The sequence below is a fragment of the Hibiscus syriacus genome, unplaced genomic scaffold, assembly GCF_006381635.1.
Source record: "Hibiscus syriacus cultivar Baekdansim isolate YM2019G1 unplaced genomic scaffold, ASM638163v2 tig00110893_pilon, whole genome shotgun sequence".
Classification (NCBI taxonomy): Eukaryota; Viridiplantae; Streptophyta; class Magnoliopsida; order Malvales; family Malvaceae; genus Hibiscus; species Hibiscus syriacus.
Window position 1 is genome coordinate 7412003 of NW_024062901.1, and position 24447 is coordinate 7436449.

Consider the following 24447-nt stretch of genomic DNA (forward strand, 5'->3'; position numbering starts at 1 on the left):
CAATTCAAGCCCAAATAAGCCCATTAAATTTCCATAATAGATGTTTGAAAATATATTTTTTGTTATTTTTATTTTATCAAAGAACCTATATTTCCATCGAAGACCAATAAAATTCAAAAACGTTTTATTGATTTGTCATCTGGTGGAATTGAAATTATCCAAATCCAGGGAAATTACATATCATTTGCATTTTTATAGTCTATAAATAAAACCACCTTCACTATCTTGAAGTTGACCACGTCTCGCTTTCATTTTTCCTTCTCCAAGTGCTTCAATGGAGAATGATCATCAGCCTTCACCAGACAAGGAATCCTCGGATGAACAAGAAGCAAGCCCCGCAAGATCATATGACTGCACCTTTTGTAAGAGAGGTTTCTCCAACGCACAAGCCCTAGGTGGCCACATGAATATTCATCGTAGAGACAAAGCTAAGCTCAAACAACCTTCTCCAACTCATGAAAATGCCCTACAATCTTCGGAGATCTATAAGACCACCCCCTCGTATTCTCCGAAACATCCAAGCTCCGCAACTAGTAAAGACGAAAGCAGCCATGGAAAGTGGCCTTGGGTTCATGATGACGATGATGATAGCCAAATAGACAAAACCACTAGAATCCGAAAACTGTCTTTATTTGATGAAAATCCGAGCAATGAAGTTCAAGAGGGTATCAAGAATAAGTTTTCATCGAGTCAGAGTCCGTCGATGTCTGAAGTGGACCTTGAACTTAGACTCGGACTTTAACCTAAGGATTCATCATCACCGAAGATATTCAAAAAGTTCTTTTAACTTTTAAACAATATCAATATCATATCATGGATTCATGGTACGTTTTTCCCCTTCCTTTGTTATTATTATTATTTTTAAAAATTGTTGGATGATAAATATAACCTACATCTATACTTAGCCTCAAACTCTTTAGGGGCAATAATATTTAGCCACCACATTTGTGATCGTATTTATTTATTTCAAAATTTTTCATGTATTTTAATTAGAATTTAGCTTGATCGGATTTAAAATATCATGTTTTGTAAATTTTATATATAGTTAGTAAGGATTTCTCAATTGCTTGATTTGCTTCTAGTTTGTGAGCAATCGTTTTTTTTTCTAGGGTTTTGCTTTGGTTCTTTACATGAGAAATAGAAAAACAATGAAAATATGAAACACTAATGTTTAGTAGAGGAATTTGAACCATGACTAATGTGTTACACATTAATCCAAACAGAAGATTATAAACAAGTGATTCTTGTCGAAAGCTGTCGGCCATTAACGACAGGTTTTCAGCAAACTCGGTTCAGATTGATTTCTCAGACCTTATTACATAACATAAACTACACTTTGAAGCATTCCAATGGACTGGTTGGATTTTCTAAGGAGATTCGGTTTAACCTTTCACGTAATATTATGGATTGTCGAAGATGTAGGATTCAATATATTTAGAGTATGATAAATATGACAGTTTATAAGATATTGAGCGAGATTGGATTGTTTTAGTTGCATTTATGTGATAATTTTGTTTTTTGTATAAGGATAATAGCTAATCTAATAAGGAGAATTTTTTTAGAGTTTATTTTTATCTTTGACTTATTTGTGGTCTTTGTACGAATATTTTTGAGATTTTTTTACATCCATGTGAATCTTATAATAAATCAAATATGTTTTGTGAAAAATATTGGTTGGATATATATATATGATAAGATCCAATTACACAATATAAAATTATTTTAATTTTATATAAATTTAATATCGTTAGATGAAAATAAATAAATAGATGAGATTAACAATAAAAAAATAAGAAGATATTCGGCAGAAAAAAAAACAAATATTCAATCACCAAACATTTAACCCCAACTGCGCATGCAGCATGCATGTTAATGTACGTTTCATGTAGTTTTGGCTAAAAGAATTTCGATTTTGAATTCTTTATTGCTCTGTTTGGAAACGATAATGTGAAAATTTGGAATTAGAATTCATCTTTCTACATGAATGATGCAAATGAAATGAATATGTTGTAGATAAATATTTAAATTTTAATATAATGTATAGTTTGAAAATATGATATATTGGATAGATCAAATCCAAAAATAAATTAAGGATTTTTAAATAATTATCATATTGACATTTGACAAATTAAAAATTTTAAAAATAATTATTTATAATAATTTTTAAGTATTTTATTCCTTAATTTATATTATGTCTAAAATTCTTATTAAAAAATTAAAATCTAAATTCCTCACCATTTAGTAGCTTATAGCTTAAAGTACTTGAAGGGGCCATTGATTTTCTGATTCTTCGGAAAATATATATCACTTTCTGCGTGTCTGAATTAGTTTTGCATGGAAAGATGAAAGTAACATCAAATATTGAGAAAATATAATTATTTAAATTTAAAAATACAATAATGAATTCAATTTTTAAAATAATGTTTTTAAGGGAAAAGGCTTGTCTTATATGAAAAATATTTGAGTTATAATAAGTTACGATTTAAATATATATATATATATATATATACAAATGAGTAAGGCATATGATCGGGTTGAGTGAGATTTTATTTGGGCTGTCACGCGAATGGGTTTCTCGGCAAGTTGGATCGAGGTAATTAAAAGATGTGTGTGCACAATATTTTATTTTGTAGTAGTGAATGGTAGAGATGCACATAGCCGGATTTAAATCTGATCTGGATCGGATAAAAATCGATCCGGTTTTTTCATTAAGTCAAAAATTCAGTTTATAAAAAATCGGTTTGGAGGGTCGGATGATGTAACCGGTTTCGGTTTGAAAAAAACCGATTTTTTTTAAAAAAACCAGTTTTTAATCCGGTAAAAAATCCGGTCATCCAATTTTTTAAACCCCATACCGGATTTTTAACCCCATACCGGATTTTTTTTGGATAAAAAATCAGTTTTTATCCGATTTTTTCAAACCGATTTTTAATCCGGTAAAAAATTCGGTCGTCAATTTTTTTCTCAAACTGGTTATACTATCCGATTTTAAAATATCCGATCCGGTTTAAAAAAAATCGGTTTTTCCCAAATCCGATTTCGGATATTTTTTGTGCACCTCTAGTGAATGGTGTGGTTGGGTAGAAGTTTGTTTCCTTAGCTTGGTCTCCGATAAGGTGATCTTTTGAGTCCATATATGTTTCTAATATGCAGTGAAGGCCTATCATCTCTACTACGTCAGGCGACGGTCTCTGGTCACTTGAAGGGTGTTCGAATTAACCGTTATGCCCCAACGATTTCGCATTTGCTTTTCGTGAACGACAATCTTATCTTTGAGGAAGTTTTTGGCAAGGATTCATAATTGGTGCGTGCATACTTTATCACAAGGTGGTAAGGAGGTGTTCGTTAAATCGGTCCTTCAAGTTATTCCATTGTCTGCAATGAATGTCTTTTATTGCCTAAAAGCTTGTGTTCTGAACTTGAAGGAACAATGGCATTCTTATCACAAGGTGATAAGGAGGTGCATATATATATTAAAGTTTTTTTTAAATACACTTGTACTTTAAAAAAATACACTCATATTGGTAGCCATACCTCGTTTATTATCTTCAATTCTATGTTGATGATAGATTTTTTTGAATAAAAAGTTAAGTTTTCATTAAATAAAAATGTAAGGGATAAGAAAAGCAACATAATTCTAATATAAAAATTCAAAATACGTGAAGAAAAATAACATTAAAACTTTTCATTTAATACATATTTTACTTAAAAATATTAGTAATTATCAATAATTTTAATGTCTCTATTTGAACTTATACGCAATATTAATGAAATAATATTATTTAACTTATATTTTTATATAAAAAATAAGGGCAAAATATTTTTAGATTTAACTAAATTTGCTCAAATGATTCAAAAATAATTAAAAGTCCAAATTAATTTGAAAATATGTTTTAAATGTTTTCTAATTTTGTCAAACTTTTACATATTGTTGAAAAACTCAAAACACTTAAAATCAACCAAAAACTATTTCCAATCTCGAGACCAGCATGTCAGTCTTGAGACCGGAATTCCTGAAGGCTTTTCTGGTATCGGTACCATGGTGTGGTATCTATACTAAAAGGTGAGTATTGATACTCCTTTAAATAGTATCAATATAGAGGTTTCAACGGCTATAAATTTAAATTTTTTTCATGCTCAATCTCGATACCAACTTCTCGGTATTGATATCATAGTTGCATGTGAGCATTTAATGCTCAAAATTAATGCTTTAAATGGCTCCAAAACATCTCAACGGCTAGTCACTCATTCCAACATATAAAATCAAGTTGAGGAACTTGAAGAATATTACAACATCTATCCAAGCAATCCACATCAAGAGAAAAGCTCTTTCAATCTTATTTTCCTTTTCTCTTGTACATAGAGTGTTTTTGTGAGCTTAGTTTGTAAACACCTACCTTTTTGAGGTTTTCTTGTTTACATTTCTTTATCCTTTTGTAAAAAGGGTTTTGGTTCTATCTTAGCCATTGTAAAAGATAGATAATTTGAAAAGGTTACTCTTGATCCTAGAAAAAAAAAGAATAAATTAGTTTGTGGATCGCCACGTCAACACCATAAATTGGCATGCCAATATTGTAACTGTCAAAGACAAAAAATATTGGCCAAAGGGGCACATTGAGTTTGTTTCTAAGCTGGAGGGTTACATTGAGATAAAAAATAATAATACGAATGTCACATTAGTTTTTTTTTCGAAAGTACAAGGACCTCTGATATCTTTTGGGAAAAAAATATATGATAATACTAGAGAGTCACCTGAAACAATACTTAAAAAAAAAATATAAAAAAATCACTTTAAGAAAAAATAGGACAAAAGCTTCTTTCATGTTGAGGATATATTTTATTAAATGGTCGAGGATAATATTTTTTGAACAATTTTTATTTAAAAGAGGTGAAGGAGAATTTTTACTTTTAATAGGTATTTAACCTATAACATAAGAGAAAAAAATATATATCAACGGATAACTTTTAACCACTTACTTTAAAGATTATTAACTATTGAGGATAAATTTTAAACTTAGATCATATATATTACTTAGGGTGTTTGGTTAATGGAATGTAAGATTACTTTTGAGAATAGTATTCATGGAATATAACATTACCGGTCATATTATTGGGAATGTTACATTATCTTGTTTAGTTTGTTTTGCTAGATTATAAGATTATAATATTTGGATGAGATAATATAAGATTACCTGAATATATATTTTATTAAATTGTCCTTGTGGCGTATTTTATTTTTAACAAATTAACCTTTCAATGTTAAATTAAACTTACATAAAAATTTATAATTTTTTTTATTAAACTATTTAAATTTTATAAAAAAATCATATTTAACACATTATTGATATACTTAATATATTAAATAATCTTCAAATATAACTATATTTTCACAACGGAAAATGATGCCACAACATATATTATTTTAAATGTATGTAAAAAAATATAATGTTCGGTAGCTTGTTTTGTTTAACTTCTGCTACTCAACATGCAAACTTTGTATTTAAATATGCTCCAATCTTTTGGTCAAATAATTACTTATCTAATTAAAAAAATATATGATAAAAAGAATTCAAATAAGGAAAACTCAATACATAAGAGATAATATTATCAAATTTGATGGGAATTAACAATTATCTAAAGTGGCGTTTGGTTCACTGGAATCCCTTGGAATTAGGGGGAATTGAAATCCAATTATGTCACTTTCCCATGTTTAGTTCAAGTTTTTAAAGAGGGAATTGGAATCTAATTCCATCAAGGGACGGAAAGTAAATTTCATCCATAACATGATGAAATTGAAATCCTTTGGAGGAGAGAATGTGAAATTTGACCATACTACCCTCATCAATCTTTTGGTATTCGGGTTGGATTTTTTTAAAAAAAAACCGGGATCGGTCGGATTTTTTTTTTAAATTTCGGGTTCGGGCCGGGTCTATTTTTTTAAGTTTTCTATTCGGGTCGGGTCGGTAGGGTTTTTTTAAGTGTGATATTCGGGTCGGGTCGGGTTTTTTTAAATGTGATATTCGGGTCGGATTCGGGTTTAGGGAGAAAAATACCCGACGCGACCTGAAAAAATATATAATTTTATCTTATATATTTAGGAATAATTACAATAATACCCCTCTATATATAATTTTTTTCAATTAAGTCACTATTTTTATTGAATAAAAATATTTTTTTTATTATTTCGGGTCGGTTCGGGTCGGGTCAAACTTTATTTTGGTCGGGTCAGGTCTCGGGTGGAGGTTTCCTTGTTCTCGGGTCAGGTCGGGTGGACCAAAAACCCGACCCAACCTGACTCATGGCCATCCCTAATTAGAATGATTTTAACTTATGATGTTTATTAGTACGATTTTTATAATTTATCGAAATAAATAATCAATCAATAAAATGAAAATTTAATATTTTTTAATTTTTTATAATATATTGTTACATGTAAGTTATAAAACAAACTAAAATTAAGCAAAAAAAAAAAAACAAGAAGGGTAATTTTATCATTTTACATTACTAAAATCAAGTCCATCTTATATGTCTGCGAACCAAACAGAATATGAAATTGGATTCCAATTTAATTTCCTGCTAACTAAACAGGTTTCAAATTCTTCATATTTCAATTCCTACAGATTCCAATTCCTTCACAGATTCTAATTCTCTCAGAAACATTACAGCGAACCAAACGCCACCTAAGAGAATGGAGGGAATCGCATTCCACCATTTTAACAAAAAAATACGATTAGTAATAGTCTTTTCCAATCCACCATTTTAACTAAAAAATTATTATTTTTATTAGTATCAAGGTTGAGACCTTGTTTAGACATATTTTATTATAAAATTGAACATGATAACTAAAAATGGTAAACTATATATTTAGTACACAAATTATTAGTTTTGTTTTATTGTAGTATTTAAATTTTTGTTTGTTTCAAAATTTACTTAATGTTTACTTTGTATTTCATTTTGGTGCCTTATCGTTAATGACACCTTTTTAATAGGTAAATTGCATCATTTATCACTCAACTATCTTCTCACTCCTAGTTTGGTCATTGAAGTTTAAATTTTTTTTAATTTAATTACTTAACTTTCAAATCACTCCTAATTTAATCACTCAACTTTCAACTTTATTTTTTTATTTTAATTATATATTAATAAAATAAGAATAAAAATGTCATGTTATAAAAATTATTAATAAAATAAATTAGAATAATTAAAATAAGAGTAATTTGAAAGTTGAGTAGTTAAATTGAAATTTTTTCAACTTTAGCTAGTAAAATAGGAGTGAAAAGATAGTTGAGTGATGTATGATGTGATGGTGAAATAAATGAAAGTTTAAGTACTAAAACGAAACAAAATAGACAATTTAAGTAAAAAAATGTGTAATTTACCTTAAAATATAAAACAAAAGAAAGACCTTAAAGCATATATCGAAAATATAAAAAAAAAGTGTAATTTACCATAAAATGTTAGATATGATTGTAAAATAAATGTTAGATATGATTGTGAAATAAATGCATAATCATACATTGTATAGAATTAATTCAAAACAGATGTCGAAAATATTCTTATCAAATGAGTTAGCCTTTAAGCAGTACATGTTTCTTAAATTTGAAGCACCTTTCAACAATTATTACACAATATTTGCTCAAGCACGAAAAAGTTATCTTAAAAACCGACAAAGTTTTTGGTTTCAAATGTGTTTTTTTTTTCTCAGTCATCGTCTACGTAAATGGTTTCCTGCTGAAACAGGCCACCAAAAACCTTCCTCACTTCAGTTTTGTCTGCCTCTTTTACAGTAGGCTTTGGTGCCTTTGGTTTGGTTTTGGGTGCTGTTTCCTGCGCCTTTGGGAGAAACGATGTCGTAGCTTGCTTAACATTGGCCTTCTGTGAAGGTAGATTTCTAGCCTTGGCTTGTCCCCTAACAGTGGCAACCTGCACTTTAGGCTGCTCTCCATTAGAACTCTTTTGAACGGCTGTGGCTATTTGGGAACTGAATTTTTCCCATGAAAGTCCTGTGCCCAACTCTTTTGCTTTACTCAACAGTCCCTCCACAGAGGCACCTGCAGCCTGTGCTTTCTCTTGTGCTTCTTCAGCTAGTGTGGCTGCCCTCGCTTCTTGCTTCGAAAGCTTTTTCACTTCCTCTTCCAGCTTCTTCGCCGCATCGGCTGCGTCCCGAGCCTTCTCGGCGGCTAATATCGCCTCTTCTTCGGCTTTAGCCTTTGCCGCAGCTTCGGAATACACCTTCCTTCTTCCATCCTCAGGAATACCACTTCAAAGCAAGTAACAAGATACTTGAGTTCGAGTAGGACAGATAAAATTGAAAAACTAACACCAATGCAATATACCTGAAAAGCTCATCCACACCCTTTAATGGAGCTGATGGACTAGTAGAAACTTCCACAACCTGTCTCATTTAGCAAGCATTAAGATATATAAGTACCCGAAAATCAAACCAGAAAGATAATCCTAATTCAAGCAGGCTTTAAATACTTTGCTTTATGAAGAATCCAAGTTTTTACATAAACAAGACTCACATGGGACCAATCAATGCTACATTTGGTTTCGTATCTCCTCTTAGATCAATCGTCTTACCGACGAACTCTCGCGACGAAGGTTTTAAGACAAAGAAGAATGAACAGATTGAATGTGTGTACCTTGTTCTCTGCCACGGCTGTGTTGGAGAAAACATCTGCCACTAAAGATGCTATCTGGGATTTTGCAACCTAAACAAAGTGTTCACAAATATTGAGCATCAAAACAAACAAAGATTCTGATCAAGAAACAAAAGGTTTTTTTTTTCTTCAATGGAATAGAAAAAACTGCATACATTACATTATGTTACATTACTTTGTAGTCGTTTGCATCAACGCTTCCTTCAGCTGACACCACGACATTGTAAGATATCTCCGCCGAGTAATCTTCTGTCAGGGTTGTCTTTAAGAACGTGTAGCTAACGTCAGTTTCGATCACTTTTTGCAAGAATTCCGGCAGACTTAACGGTTGAGATTGAGAGAAGAGGTTACTAAAGAACGAAGTGATGCCGTCGAGCACATTGTAGGTAGACGCATTCCCGGCATTACCGTCATAGACTATTACAACGTGACCTACGCCTGCTAGTTGAGCAGCTTGAATCACTTGCACCGCATCTGATGCAGACACCGCAGAAGAGGGACCGTTCTCACCAGGGCCTATCGTGACGACAACTTTGCTGGCATTGCCAATGGCTTTGGCTATCGATTCTGCATCTTCGAATGTGGATTCGACGGCATTTAGGCGTTTTGATTCTTCATTCGATATGATCTGTAGTGAGAAAAGATTAATTTTAACTTTTAGCAGACAAAATTAAGGTCTATATGATGCATAAATGTATCAATTCGACATATATATACATGAGTGTCATCTTCTTATGATACTGCATGGTGCTAACCTTGTATTGTGCAGCAAGTTGAGCCAACTCCTGAGCAGCAGCGAGCTCCGGCACACCGGTACGTACCGAGAAACCCTGGCGCAGCAACGTCTGTGCAATGCGAATGCCAGCCTGCCCCGTTGCGCCGGCGACATACACGGTGTTCGGATCTTTTCTTCTTACGTTCCCAAACGACAGACGGGTGGAAGGATTAGTGACTACGGGGACCAAAGTTTTCACATCAGGTAAATTACCAAAATTGAACCGGAATGGACTAGAATTGCCCGAGTCTTTAGCTTGACCATCTTCAGGGTTGTCTTTAGCTTTCCCGAGCTGAAACGAAGAGAAGGGTCCGGACCCTTTGGCAAGCACTGCGAGCCTTGGAGCCTTGAGGGTTAGCCTTGACTGGGGCGTGGAGCTTAAGAGAAACGAATTGGAGGTGAGAGATGGAGCCATGGATGTGCTAATGGAACCAAGAAACGATCTCAAATGGCGACTCTCTCCTTCAATTCAAGTCTTTTCTTTTTTCTGTGTGTTACAGATATCTAAGGTCCATGTAGTTTGTTCATAGTCCTCAATCTCCGTGGCTAATGGCAATCGAAATTGCGTTTTATCCAGATGGGAATGGTGATAGAAAGCTGACAAATAGAATTGAGCCACGTAGTCTGAGTTTTATCTACTCAAGGAAGTTCGACACCAGTCATTGAGAAACATATTAGATTATAGGGTAAATTTTATAATAAATCACCCAACTATCACTTTGGTTTTGTTTTGGTCACTCAACTATTTTTCAAATTGCATTATATCAAAAAAGGTATCTAACTTTTGACTAAATTGTCACTTTGGCTCTTATTCCTTTTTAAGATCATTTAATTAATGCTCCAAAATAGTCGTCTTTATATCCTAAGATGAAACATTGAGGGCCAAAATGCTCCAAAAGAAAGAATAAAGCTCAAGCTAACTATTTTGTCAAATATTAGGGGTCTTTGTCCTAAAATGAAACGTTGCGAGTCAAAAGACTCTAAAAAAGAATAAGGGTCAAAATGATCATTTTGGTAAATATTAAGGGTTTCTTTTGGTAATATGCATTTTTAATTTATCACTTATGTTACGTTTTGCTTTCATTTAGTCACCCGATGTTAAAAAAAAAGCTTAATACAATTTTTAGTGCCCAAGTTATACCTTAAAATATGATTTGTTGCCTAAAGAATTTTTTGATAGCAATAGTTGCCTAGTGTTTCCAACGTTACAGTTTTAGGTGCCTAGATCATAACGACCATTAAATTTGACATTTATCTGACACGTGTTACGCATATAAAATTTCAAAAATTATTTTATTTTAAAAAACTTAATATTATAATTATAAACAAAAAACAAAAAACCCCAAAATTTTACATCTTACGCCGTTGATCAGTCACCGTCGGTCCTTGGCCGTCACCGTTAACACCATCAGAGTGGTCTCCACCCATCGTGAAAGTGCACCGATCCTCACGTCGAGAATGGTAGTTGGATTTATATGCTTTTTGTTTATTTTTTCGATGATTTTGAATACTATAATCGTTCGTACGTTACACGACCGTCATCGTTGAGTTTCTCATCATGTTCCGAACAAAAACCAACCGGTAGTGACCATTTTTTCGTCAGTGGTGGTGGATGGGAGGAAGAGGGACGACGGAAGGGTGGGTTTTGATTTTTTAAATTTTTTCTTCTCTAAAAAATAATATTTTATTATTAAAAATTAAAAATATAAAGGTGTGTATCTAAAAGTATAACGAAGAAAACTATAAGCATCTAAAAGTGTAACGGAGAAAACGTTAGACACATATTGTTAGCTAAAAACTATTTAGGTATCAAATCGTATTTTGAGGTATAGTTTATTCTCTAAAAATTGTATTAAACAAAAAAAAATAACAGTGATGCTGACATATCACCATAAGGTAATGTCATATCATCATTTAAAATAAATAAATATTACATTATCTATTGATTTTTTTAACGGCAGACAATCAAAATAAAACCAAAACGTAACATTAGTGATAATTTAAAAAAACTAAGTGATCAAAATTGAATTAAAATGATAGTTGAGTAACTAAAGATATAATTTATCCTTAATTATACATGTCGAACCAGCAGAAAATGACAGATCCGACCTAACGTTAACAGTTACATTTTTCAAGCTTCACCTATCCACTCAAGACAAACTCGGATAGGCATGGTCCACAAAGCCAAAGACAACAGCTATAAGCATGCCGAGATCAGATTAATAAAGACTGATCCACAAACCCTAGCTTCACCATTTCCTACTCTTTAATCTAATGGACGCCCAAGAGCTCAATGTCACTCAAACAAGGTTTTGGTGAATAGAAAAGACAGGTACTAAGAGAGCTTTTCCGGTTTCATTGGGCTAATAAGTCTAATACGGGCTTCCAAGAATTTAGAGAACAAAAGGAAAAAAATGAAAAATTAAAAGTCCGTTTGATTTTAAAAAATATACGTAACTTTTATTTTAATTTTATTATAACATAGAAATATTGAAAAAAGAAACGTGTTTGGTTATAAAATAAAAAATGATTTCTAAAAAATAAAAAATAAAAAAGATAGTTTTCAATATTTTCATTATTATTATTTTTTTAGAAATTTGAAAAGTAAATAAACTTAAAATTTAGATGTTTAGTTTAACTCACATGGGTTTAAATCATTCTGACAATAAATTTGTTGACTTAATGGTATATGAAACCCTCAAACTTTTACAAAAAAATTAATACGTTCCATAACTTTTTACACTCAATATATTCCTTAAATTGAATTTTTTTAATAATTTAATTTTATAGTATTTTATATTTAATGTATTGAATATCTTAATAATTGTTTATATTTTTAATTTAAATAAACTTTTAAAAGATTAAATAAGTCCTCCAACTTTTTAAAAAATCAATTACGCCATCAAATTTAGCCAAAAAATTAATTAAGTTCATCTACCACATCATCGTCTGTCAATCTTGCGCAACCCAAGACATCTAGTCCTTCAAACCTCTTCCCCCCATTTTATTCCCTCCGATCTTCCAACTTTTCTTTCCTTTACATTTTCATTTCCCTGATAGATTTTTCCTTTTACATTTTCATTTCCCTGATAGATTTTCCTTTCTTATTACAACAATAGAGCCTTTTGTTATAGTCAATTGGAGCTTCACAAGCACGTGGTTAAAGACTGTGATAAGGTGCTTCAGCTTGACCCTACCATTCTTCAAGCTTATATTCTTAAAGTGGCGTCTCTCCCCTTTTCCTCTGCCTCTGAGCGTGTGGTCGTGTTAGCCAAAACCGCAGATTTCCAGTAACAACCCTTCTCTCTCAAGATCCAGTCTGCTATTTTCTTCATCCGGCTAAGTATTCTTATTTGTTTTCTTAATATTTTTCCTCCTTATTTCTATTCGCTCTCTTTGTTTTTTTTATTTTATTTTATCTGTAGATCTGGTTTAGATCTAGGATATTTCTCGTGTTTTTCCTTTGTTATTTTTAGATTGTTTTGTTCATGTTCGATCTACGGATTACTAGTCCGAATCATTTTATTAAATCATTCCAGTGATGCATATTCAATTAATTATTTTCTTGTACTTTATACTTCACTTTTTCTTGAGTTATTCTTTTCATAGATCCAGGGAGGTCTTGTTCCCAGGCGGTGTTATATCCCCTTGTTATTTTCCAATCGACGTCATCATCCTCGCGATTCTAGTTATTGTCATCGGAATTCTCGAAGCACCGATCGTATATGTTCTTGCTTCTGCTTTCAATTTATACTCCCCCTTTAGTTTTTTTAGGGTTTGTATATTCTTCTTGATTTCTTTAGGAAATTAATGTTCTTTTTCATTTATTAACCTAGGGCTAGTTATTGTGTAATGCTTAATTCTCTAATTAGTAATATCATTTTTTATCTGGGAAGATAAAAATCAATATTATTCTATTTCCCCCCTTTTAACACTAGTATTTTAGCAATATTAATAACAATAGTATTATATAAATTAAAATCCTATTTAGTAACCAACTAGGCTTCTTAGTACCCCTAATTCTCTAGCGTTTTTTTGTGCATCTTCTGTTTTCTTTGGATTCCTTTTTCATAGATCCTCATAGCTTCGGATATAGATGATTACCTGAGGTCATGTCCTTCTTTTAGACCCCATATGGCGTATAGGGGGCGGGCTCGACAGAGTGGTATCAAGGAGATTAGACTTAGAGTTTGTATATTGAATGTAGGCACATTAAATGCTAGGCTGCTGGAGCTGACTAACGTACTAAGTAATAGGAAAATAGATTTTGAATGTATTCAAGAGACTAGGTGGAAAGGGGCTCGCGCCATAGAGTGTAACGGGTATAAGTTGTGGTATTCAGGTGTAGATAACGCTAGAAATGGGGTGGGTATCTTGGTATCCTCTAGGCTCAAGGAAAATGTAGTTGAAGTTTGTAGATACCGTGATAGGATCATGATGATTAAGGTTATTATAGAAGCGGAAGTGGTGAATATCCTTTTAGTGTGGCCCTACACGTTGGCCTAGGGGAGGGGGAAAATGTTGCTTTTGGGATTCGTTAGATGATGTACTTAGGAGCATTCCAGAGGACCAAAGAGTTTTCATAGGGGGAGACTTCAATGGCCATATAGGTAGTGAAATTGATGGGTATGACGGTGTTCATGGGGGTTTTGGTTTTGGTAGTAGGAATGAGGAGGGGCGTACGTTGCTTGAATTTTCTACTGCACATGATATGGTGGTCACTAACTCCTTCTTCAACAAGAGATATGTGAACTTGATTATGTTCCATAGCGGGGGACATTGTACCCAAATCGACTACATCCTGGTTCGAAATCGAGATCGATGGGCTTGCATTGACTGTAAGGTGTTCCCTGAAGAGGTATGTACATCACAACACAGATTGTTGGTTTTGGTGTTCCGCGTACGCCATGGGCAGAGCACTCATAGGAGGGATAAACTAGGTAAACCTAGGATATTTGGAAGAACTTACATGGAGCGACATATGATGACTTTAGGAGTAAGGTTTTGTCTCATACAGGTTTTGGAACTACAAACTCAAATAATGCAGATATGTTATGGAAAAATATGGAAAATTCCATCAGAGAGGTGGGCAAAAACACCCTTAGGTTGTCGATAGGGAAGGTCAAGGAACATAAAAAATCGTGGTGGTGGAACGACGAAGTCCAAACTAAGGTGAAGAAAAAGCAAACTTGCTTCAAGGAGTTGCTACAATGCAATGACGACGAAGAAAGATGGAGAGCTAAACAAAGATACAAGGAGGCAAAGCGGGAAGCCAAGAAACCAGTGGCTAAAGCAAAGGATAAGGCATACGAGGAAATGTAGAAGAGATTAGACACCAAGGAAGGACAAAACGACATCTTCAGGCTTGCAAAATTCAGGGAGAACAGGAAAAATGATCTAGGTAGCATTAGGTTTCTTAAGGACAACAATGGTGTTCTTTTAGTAAAAGATCATGATATTAAGAGGGTTTGGGGTAGTTACTTCTTTGGCTTATTTAATAACGATGCCTCTCCCTGTAGACATAGTATCGTTGATGGGTCAGCCGACCATCATACCACGGCCAATGACTGCCCTACAAATAGGATTGAGATTGAGGAAGTCAGAATGACCCTTAGAAAGATGGGGAGGGACAACGCTGTCAGTCCATATCATATTCCTATCACTGTGTGGTTGACCCTATGACAAGAAGGAGTTAAGTAATTGAAGAACATCTTTAATATTATTTTAGAGACTGCCAAGATGCCAGAGGAGTGGAGAGAGTCTACGATGATACCAATCTATAAGAATAAAGGATATCCCCAATGTTGTGGTAACTACAGAGGTATTAAACTACTCAGTCATACCATGAAGCTATGGGAAGGGTGATAGAGGCTAGGTTCAGAGATGTTACAAGGGTTTCGGAAAACCAATTTGGCTTTATGCCAGGCAGGTCTACTACTGAGGCGATTCATCTGCTTCGACGGCTTATGGAGAAATATAGGGAAAAAAATAGAGATCTTCACATAGCGTTTAGTGACCTTGAGAAGTCCTATGATAGCATACCCCGCGATACGATCTGGAAGACCTTGGAAACGAGACGGATCCCAACTGCTTATATACGGGAGATTCGTGATATGTACTGTAGATCTACTACTTACGTCAGGACTATAGTTGGCGACACCGAGGCATTCCTGGTGGAAATCAGACTCCACCAGGGGTCGGCTCTTAGCCATTACATTTTCGCCTTGATTATGGACAACATCTATTGTGCGACACCAGAGGGTATTTCATGGTGTATACTTTTCGCTGACGACATTGTCCTAGTTGTTGAAATAAAAAATGAGCTGAATAGTAGACTGGCTACCTGGAAGACTGCTTTGGAAGAAAAAGGTCTAAGGATAAATATTGAAAAGAAAGAGTATTTATGTTCAAACTTCAGTGGGAACCAAAATGATGGAGATGTAGAAGTATGCATCGAAGGGCACATTATCCCTTCAAAGGATTGTTTCAAGTACCTAGGTTTTATGATACATAAAGATGGGGATGTAGATGATGACGTTACACACCATATAAAGACGGGATGGCTAAAGTGGAGGGCTGCTACTGGAGTTTTGTGTGACAAGAAGGTGCCTCTAAAACTTAAGGGAAAAATTTATAGAATGACAATTAGACCAGCGCTACTGTATGGATCAGAATGTTGGGCAATCAAGAAGGATCACGTAAGGAGGATGGAGGCCGCAGAAATGAGAATGCTTCGATGGGCATGTGGTAGGACTCTGTGGGACATGACACCAAACACTTCAATTAGGATGTCCTTGAGGGTGGTGCCTGTATCCGAAAGTTGAGGGATGAAAGACTAAGGTGGTTTGGGCATGTCCTTAGGCGACAACCGTCGGATGCGGTCAGGAGGGTAGAGTCGATTACAGCTGATGGTGCCAGAAGGAGAGGACGGCCAAGGAGGAAGTGGGTAGACTGTTTGAGATCTGATTTGAAGGATTTAGCCCTTACCAAGGACATGACCTCTGATAGGAAAGTATGGAGACTTAAGACCAGGGTAGCCGAATAGTGTGGGTCACAACAATAGGGTGTAGAATCTTTGTCTTCTTTTTAATGCCTTTGTAGTAATTTCCATGACTTATTCTTTCTTACGTTTCTATCATTAGAATTTATGAAGGCTTAGAACTAGGGTAGCGGAGTAGTGTTGCCTTAGTTTAGGTTTTAACCCATTTGACTTTATTCCTTCTCGTAACTTACTATCGCTGACTTACGTTTCTATCTATATGCAGAGATTTTTACGCAAGGATTTATTTGCAGGGATTACTTCTTATTACAGATGTGCATATGTAGACTGCATGTGAAGACTATTCAACTATGTATTTATTCATTTATTTATACATGCATTGTATTTTATCTTTATTTTTTAATTTTCTGACTGTCGGAGGTCTTCCACGGAAGCTGCTCTCAACCTGGCGTTAGGGGCAGCCTACTACCCTACCTCTCCCTTACTCTATTGTATATGGGAATAGGGTTTTGTTATTGTTGTTGTTGTACCACATCATCGTCTATCGTGTACTACCACAATAGTATCGTGAACTGTCACTCAATATTATAGATTTCTATGTAAGTTTATGAACTTTCACGTAAGCTTCATGATGATAAACTTTTGATTTTGTTGTTCAAATGATTAGATTAATTTTTTATAAGACTAAGGGTCACATTTCATTAAAAAAAAACGTTCAAGGGCTACACTAATTATGTTTCCCTAAAAGTTTGAGGGTCTTAATTTCTACTAAACATATTTGTTATTTTAATGAAACTTTTGTGTGCTCTTGTTTATAATAATTTTTTTTTGTATTTTTTAAATTTAATTGAGGTCCAATATGCATTAACATTATATTTTTATTATAAACTAAAATAAATTTTGTCCCATAAAATTTCTTATCAACTATATGCTTTTTTTTGTTTGTATAACTTACATGTTGAATTTATGTAATGATTTTTTAATAAGTATAGTTAAATTTAATTATTTAATAAATATTTATTTATTTCTATATTTTAAAAAATTATATACTAAACATATATTCTAATTTTTGAAAAACTTAAAATAAAAATTATTTTCTAAAAACAAAAATAAAAAATAAGAATAGAAAATATTTTCTATTTTTATTTTATTTTATTTTTTATTTTTTATTTTATTTTCTATTTTTGTTTTTAAAAATAGTTTTCATCTTTATTTTTTTAAAATTAGAAAACATTGGTTAATATAAATGAAAAAAAATTGAGTTACAGGCCTACCCTCATTTATTAATACAAAACCAAATTAAACAACCACAAGCTAAATGAATTCTAGTTGTAAAGCACCAGACTCCAACAGCAACCACAAAATTGAAAACCTCACTTCCTAAAAAAAAGTGACCAGCAGACTTCTCTTCTGCAAGAAGAATTGAGAAAAACTGTGAAGGAACAACACAGACAGAGAAAAGAAACACATATTGATCCTAAAAACACAAGGCAAACATCTAGAATGGAAGCTAAGGAGGATCCAGCCACTGGTTCTCCGCTGCAGGAAGCTCCTCCACTCCCCGTAGAGCTCTTCAATCCAGTACCGGTCAGACAGTCCAAGAGATGCTTCCGTCGCCAGATAGTGTGCCACACTGTTGCCATCCCGAGGGGTGAACTGAAAGCGACATGCATGTAACCCTCGAGCTCGACCCTTGATCTCCCGCAGTAAAGGGACTATTTCAGACTGATTTGTTGTGTCTGATGAGAGTTTTGTGATGACATTCTGGAGTCTCCTTCCAGAATAACCTACGGAAAACCCATATCGAGCGCGAACTCCACACCATGCAAAGTTGCCATGGCCTCCGCTCCAAACGGCGAGGTAATTCTCCTAAACCCCCTCCTGCAAGCAACCATTATTAATCCTATCGAGTTTCGAGCGATTAACCCTGACCACCCGTTTCCTTGTGACTACGAGAAACCAGTGTCGAAATTGATCTTGATCGATTCCGGTAGAGGTGGAGACCAACGAATCAGAGGTGATGTTGAAAGGTATCGAAGACAAGCGTTTGTAACGGCATAATCCAGACATTGGGCTCGAATGAGTGTAAGCAATTCTTCCGCGCTGCTGACTTTACCTTCTTGATAGTATTTATTTCGTGTGCATACCATATGTCGGTCCAGGCACGAATTTTTACTTTGTGATAGATCAAATAGTTAAAAATAATCTTTTAAAATAGTTTTAAGAAAAATATAATTTAAAAAATAAATTGATTTGTGTTTTAATCAAAAAAATTTAGTAAAGAAGGAATTTGTGGTCGATTACGTTTAGGGAAGGATTAAAACCCTATGACACCCAAAATTGGTACTTATTAATTATAAATTATCTCTATTATTGAAAATTTAAGAATTCAAAAATATATTTAATTTATAATCTTATTATTTCAAATTTATAATTTTAAGAAAATCTATTAATTTATATATATATAATATTTATTTATTTAGAAATATCAGAAAAGGGCTTCTAGGTACTTTAAGACAGCTCTTTTCTTAATATTAAAAAATAAATAAATATAAAACCATATTTAAAAATAATTAAAAAAGATATAATTTATAAAAGTAAGATATTTATTTATTTAAAATATCAGAAAATGGACATCTAGTTGCTTTAAGACTGCCCTTTCTTAATATTGAAAAATAAATATTAAAATAATTTAAAAGCAATTTATATAAGATTAAATTTATAAATAGGATTTGAATAAAAAATATTTTTTATTATATATATTTATATGAATAAATAATAATAATAATAATTAAATATATAAACATATAAAATTAAGATATACTTAAACAGTAATATTAAAACTAAAGATACAAAGTAATAAAACATGTAATTAAATAAAAGTATTAAAATTAGTGACTGAATTATAACTTATTAAAATTAAATACCTAATTTATAAATTATTATTTAGTATTTCAGTGACTAAACATGCAATATTTCCTATTTTTAATTTAGCGACTAAATTAAATATATATAAAATTTGAACATCAAATTAAAACAAATTAAAACATTTTGTTCATGATTAAAATATTAATTATTAAAATTAGAGGACTAAATCTGATATTTTATCTTAAATATATAATTACGGTTAAGGGCTAAAATGTAAATAAATAAAATTTAGAGAACAAATTAAAAGAATCATAAATTTGATTCAGTGACTAAAATATAAAACATATAAAATAGAGGGACTGTGGACGGGATTTAACTTTTAGTAAATTACACACAGACCCCTCCCCTAAACGACGCCGTTCAGGGAAGGGTATTTAAACCCGAAACCTAACAGCCTTAAGGCCAAAAAATTTTATTTTCTTCTCTCTCATTCTCTCTCTAAACCGAGAGAAATTTCTCTCTCGCCTCACTCTAAAATGGAGAGAGAGACCACCGGCCGGCAGTCAGGATCCGTCACCGACCACCACCACCGGCCACCGCTTACGGTGGCCATAACTCTCAAATTACACCAGAATATAGGTTTTTACCTCATAAGGCCAAATACAACCTTTGTTTTCCCTAAATCCCCTTAAATTCTCGTAGATCTAGGAAAACCGAAGCATTTACCTCGTTAAAACGACGTCTTCGACGATGAATAGACTCTCTTCGTTGGTAAGTCCCCCGTTCTCACTCTGTTTTATCTCGGTTTTTGGTCTCTGTTGCTGTTGTGTGTTATGTTTGTTGGTTTTTGGTTCGTGTTGTTGTACTCTCGGATTTTTCTCTCTATCTTCTGTTGGCATGGCTCGGTGACTTTTATTGCCACCACCGGAGATGTCTTCGGACCGGTTAAAAGGCTAAAGCTTGGTAAGTCACCAAACTTCCAGTGGTGACTCACTGTTGGGCGACGTGTGCGGCTGAAATTGCTCTTCTGGAAGCCTTTGGTGGGCATCGTGGCAACAGCATCAGCAACGTGGAGCGGCGACAACAGAAGCGGCGGTCGCGTGTCCCTAGGGTTATGATACCCTAGGGTTTCATCTGAAGGATGTGGGCTGTTAGATCAAGGTTAGATCAACGGCTGAGAAGAGGAGCGGCGGCGGCTGGAGAGGATGAAACCCTAATATGTTTAGGTTTTTAAACTTGGGTTGGTTGGGTTTTGTTTGTAACTAGGCCGATCCAGTTTTGATTGGGCCTGTAATATGTAATAATTATTTATTATTTAATAATAATAATAATAATAATAATAATGATATAATAAAATAATTATAATAAATCAAAAAATAAAACACAAATGGATAATAAAAACTAGTATCTTCAGCTGCCCCTCTTTGCTTATTCTGGTGTTAACAAGAATAGAGAAAAGATGAAAAGATAATAAGTTTTTTATCCATTTTGACTTCACTTGATTATGATGGCAATGTTGAATAAGTTCTTCTTATTATGAACTCTTTCATTTTTCCACTGGGGATGATAATCTGTGATGTAATGTAACAAAAGGTTGAACACGTTCTTCTCATTATGAACTTCTTCTTTCTCTTCAGATGAGTTCTTCTCATTATGAACACTTCTGGAAATGTTGATATTGATCTATCTCCTTCTGTGATAGAATTAAACAAAGGTTGAAGAAGTTCTTCTCATTATGAACTTCTTCTTTCTCTTCAGACGAGTTCTTCTCATTATGAACACTTCTGGAAATGTTGATGTTGATCTATCTCGTTATGTGATAGAATCAAACAAAGGTTGAACAAGTTCTTCTCATTATGAACTTCTTATTCCTCTTCAGATAAGTTCTTCTCATTATGAACTTTCTCTGGAAAAATTGATCAATCGAGTTATGAATTCAAACAAAAGGTTTGAACAAATTCTTCTAATTATGAATTTCTTCTTCCTTCTTCAGATGAGTTCTTCTCATTATGAACTCTACCTGGCAATGCTGATCCATCAAATGATGAATTCGAGCAAAAGGTTGAACAAGTTCTTCTCATTATGAATTTCTTCTTCCTCTTCAGATAAGTTCTTCTCATTATGAACACTTCTGGAAATTTTGATCCATTGAGTAATGGATTCAAATCTTTCCTAAAATCTTTGAAATTCCTGTAACATATTTAACATGGATAAACTGAATAAAAATGCCCCTATTTTGAAAATGTCTAAATATGATGCATGAATGTTAAGTTCATCTTTATTTGATTTCAAAGTGGTGAACTCGGTCTTTCTTCAATTGTGTAGAAATCCTTTAAATCTTTCTTCTTTGAAAAGAGAATCTATCATCTTTGGAGAGTGTAAATGTAGATATGCCTGAATTTTTGTATGATGTCACAAAACTTGAGAACAAAACTCAATGGTATAGGCTCTTGAAAAGTCTGCACTCATGCAACATGTTGATTCTGATAACTACTCATCTGATTATGAAGATTTCACAGATATTGATAGTTCCTCTGATACAAAGAAATCTTGATATATGATTCTGATGAGGAGAATAAACTGTTATACTTGACGAAAATGGGGTACTAAGAGGCTGAGGCTTCGATAGCCATAGAGATATGTGGTCCGGATTCGTCAATTGTAGAGTTGAAATATTTTATATGTGCTGCTCAAATGGCTAAGGTTGCTGACGTACTTCTTTCGGTAGAAGATAGGAAACCATTATGCAATAACCTCAATTACAAGAAAAGACGAAACTCAGTCTATAATTTTTGGAAAGTGAAGAAGTAGAGGAAGCTTGAAAAGAAGCTTTTTAATGAAGATGATCATGCAGTTCATCTTTCAAATCCAATGTTTGGTTTTGGGATTCCTACCGTACCAGATCAGATAACTCAAAGAACACTTCCAGAAGATATTATTGGGCCTCCTTATTTCTACTACGAGAATGTGACACTTGCTCCAGTTGGTGTTTGGACTTAAATGTCACGGTACTTATACGATGTACAACCAAAATTTGTAGATTCGAAGTATTTTTGTATTACTGCATGGAAAAGGGGCTATATTCATAATCTGTCAATTGAGAACAGATTTCCTCTTATTCTGCTTCCAAATGACTCTATGATAGAAATAACTTGTTGCTTTTCAACAGTAATTGCAAATGTCGATAAGACTTACTTTAGATTCCATGCACTTAAAAGTATAACATAAAGTAATAGCCAGAAATATTTTGTTTGTCTCAAGATTATGTTAATCCATTTACAGGATGTTTATGGAAAAAATAAATTGCATTTCGAACAAAAGAAGTTGAATTTCAAAAAGATAATCTTGGAATAAATAATAAATATAAAAATGTATTCAAAGTCATGGCAAATATGGGAATGATATAATTCAAATGACTCAACAAATTATTAGCATAAGTATTTCTAAACTAATCAACTTGATATAATTTAGAGCGCTGATGTAAACTTATGTCTGGAAGATCTCAAACGTTGCCAGAATGCTTGTAGATGTAAAGTTTCTCCCAAAATATCAGGCTCTTAAGAGGGTTTGATTGCCAGATGCCTAATATCAACATGCATTTGAGCAGCCCTTTCAGGTTTTCAACTGAAATCCTTCCTTTGGTTGCAAGACGCCTTTTGCGGGTTTTCATCTTGACCCTCATTTTCTATATATTTTTTCATCATTTTTTTCTTTTCATTTCATTCATTTTTTTTCTTTCCTTTTTCTTCTTCTTTAAGAATAATATTTTTTTTACAAATTGAGTTTATTGGATTTCTCAGAACTTTTCCATCCATTTCTGGCAAGATCAATGCTCATCCGGAAAAGGCCTTTTTTACAACAGATGGCCCTTCCCAATTAGGCATCCATTTCCCACGAAAATCTTTATGTATATGCAAGATCTTTTTCAGCACTCGATCACCTCTTGGAATTCTCTTATATGTACTTTCTTGTCATGAGACTTCATCATCCTTTTCTGATACATCCGTCCATGGCAAATAGCTTTCAAACTATTCTCATCAATAAGGTTTAATTGATCAAATCGAGCTTAGATCCATTCAGACTCATCCAATTTTACCTCTCTCAAAATTCTAAGTGATGGGATCTCAACTTCAATTGGTAAGACTACTTCCATCCCATAGACTAAAGAAAAAGGTGTTACCCTAGTAGACGTTCACATAGTAGTTCGGTATGCATATAAAGAAAAAGGTAACTTCTCGTGCCAATCTTTGTAGGTTTCAGTAGTCTTCGTAATGATTCTCTTGATGTTCTTATTCGCTGCTTCAACTGCCCCATTCATCTTTGGGCGATATGCCACTAAGTTTGCATGTTTGATCTTAAACTGTGCACAAAGTTCAGTCATCATTTTTTTGTTCAAGTTCAGAGCATTATCTGTGATGATTCTCTCCGGTAGCCCATACCGGCAGATTATTTATTTCTTTATAAATTTGCAAACTGTAGACCTCTTAAAATTGGCATATGAAGCAGCTTCAACCCATTTGGTAAAATAGTCAATTGCCACTAGGATGAAACAATGTCCATTTGATGCTTTTGGTGTGATTTCCCCAATGAATTCTATTCCCCACATAGAAAATGGCCAAGGTGCAGTCATTACATGTAAAGGCGATGGAGGTACATGAATCTTATATGCATATATCTGGAATTTATGACATCTTCTTGCAAAATCAATGCAATCAGTATGCATGGTAACCCAATAATATCCATATCTCATTATTTTTCTAGCCATGGAAAGACCATTTGCATGTGTTCCACATATCCCACTGTGTACTTCCTCAATGATGCTTCTGGCTTCGCTCGTATTTACACATCTCAATAGCATTTGATCATTGCTTCTTATGTATAAAGTTTCGCTATCAAGAAAGTATCCAACATCCATTCTTCTCAATGTTCTTTTATCAATCTCAGATGCATTTTGTGGATAGCTTTGATACTTGATATATTGCAAGATATCATAATACCATGGCTTGCCATCTGCTTCTTCTTCCACACTGTAGCAATGTGCAGGAATTTCATAGACTTGCATTTTGATTGGCATCATAGCAACTTTCTTAGTTGCTTGAAACATAACAGCTAATGTAGCCAAAGCATCTGCCATTTGATTT

General features: G+C 33.5%; 2 protein-coding genes across 2 annotated transcripts; one reads left to right on the forward strand and one right to left on the reverse strand.

The window, feature by feature from the left end:
- The first annotated feature begins 274 nt into the window (after positions 1–274).
- On the forward strand, positions 275–742 carry LOC120145663 (transcriptional regulator TAC1-like). The gene has a single exon (XM_039159443.1). It carries the CDS (start codon positions 275–277, stop codon positions 740–742), a length of 468 nt encoding a protein of 155 aa, XP_039015374.1.
- Positions 743–7636: 6894 nt separating this feature from the next.
- On the reverse strand, positions 7637–9860 carry LOC120145091 (protein PLASTID TRANSCRIPTIONALLY ACTIVE 16, chloroplastic-like). The gene is made up of 5 exons (XM_039158991.1): positions 9419–9860; positions 8839–9291; positions 8646–8714; positions 8337–8395; positions 7637–8260 (listed from the first exon to the last, which is right to left on the reverse strand). Exons 1-5 carry the CDS (start codon positions 9851–9853, stop codon positions 7702–7704), a joined length of 1575 nt encoding a protein of 524 aa, XP_039014922.1. The 5' UTR covers positions 9854–9860; the 3' UTR covers positions 7637–7701.
- Positions 9861–24447: the final 14587 nt, after the last annotated feature.

Coding starts and splice junctions, on each gene's coding strand:
- LOC120145663 (XM_039159443.1), top strand. CDS start 275: ATGGAGAATGATCATCAGCCTTCACCAGACAAGGAATCCTCGGATGAA.
- LOC120145091 (XM_039158991.1), bottom strand. CDS start 9,853: ATGGCTCCATCTCTCACCTCCAATTCGTTTCTCTTAAGCTCCACGCCC. Junction 9,292..9,418: donor AACTTGCTGCACAATACAAG/GTTAGCACCATG, acceptor TTCTCACTACAG/ATCATATCGAATGAAGAATC. Junction 8,396..8,645: donor CAGCCGTGGCAGAGAACAAG/GTACACACATTC, acceptor TAAATGAGACAG/GTTGTGGAAGTTTCTACTAG.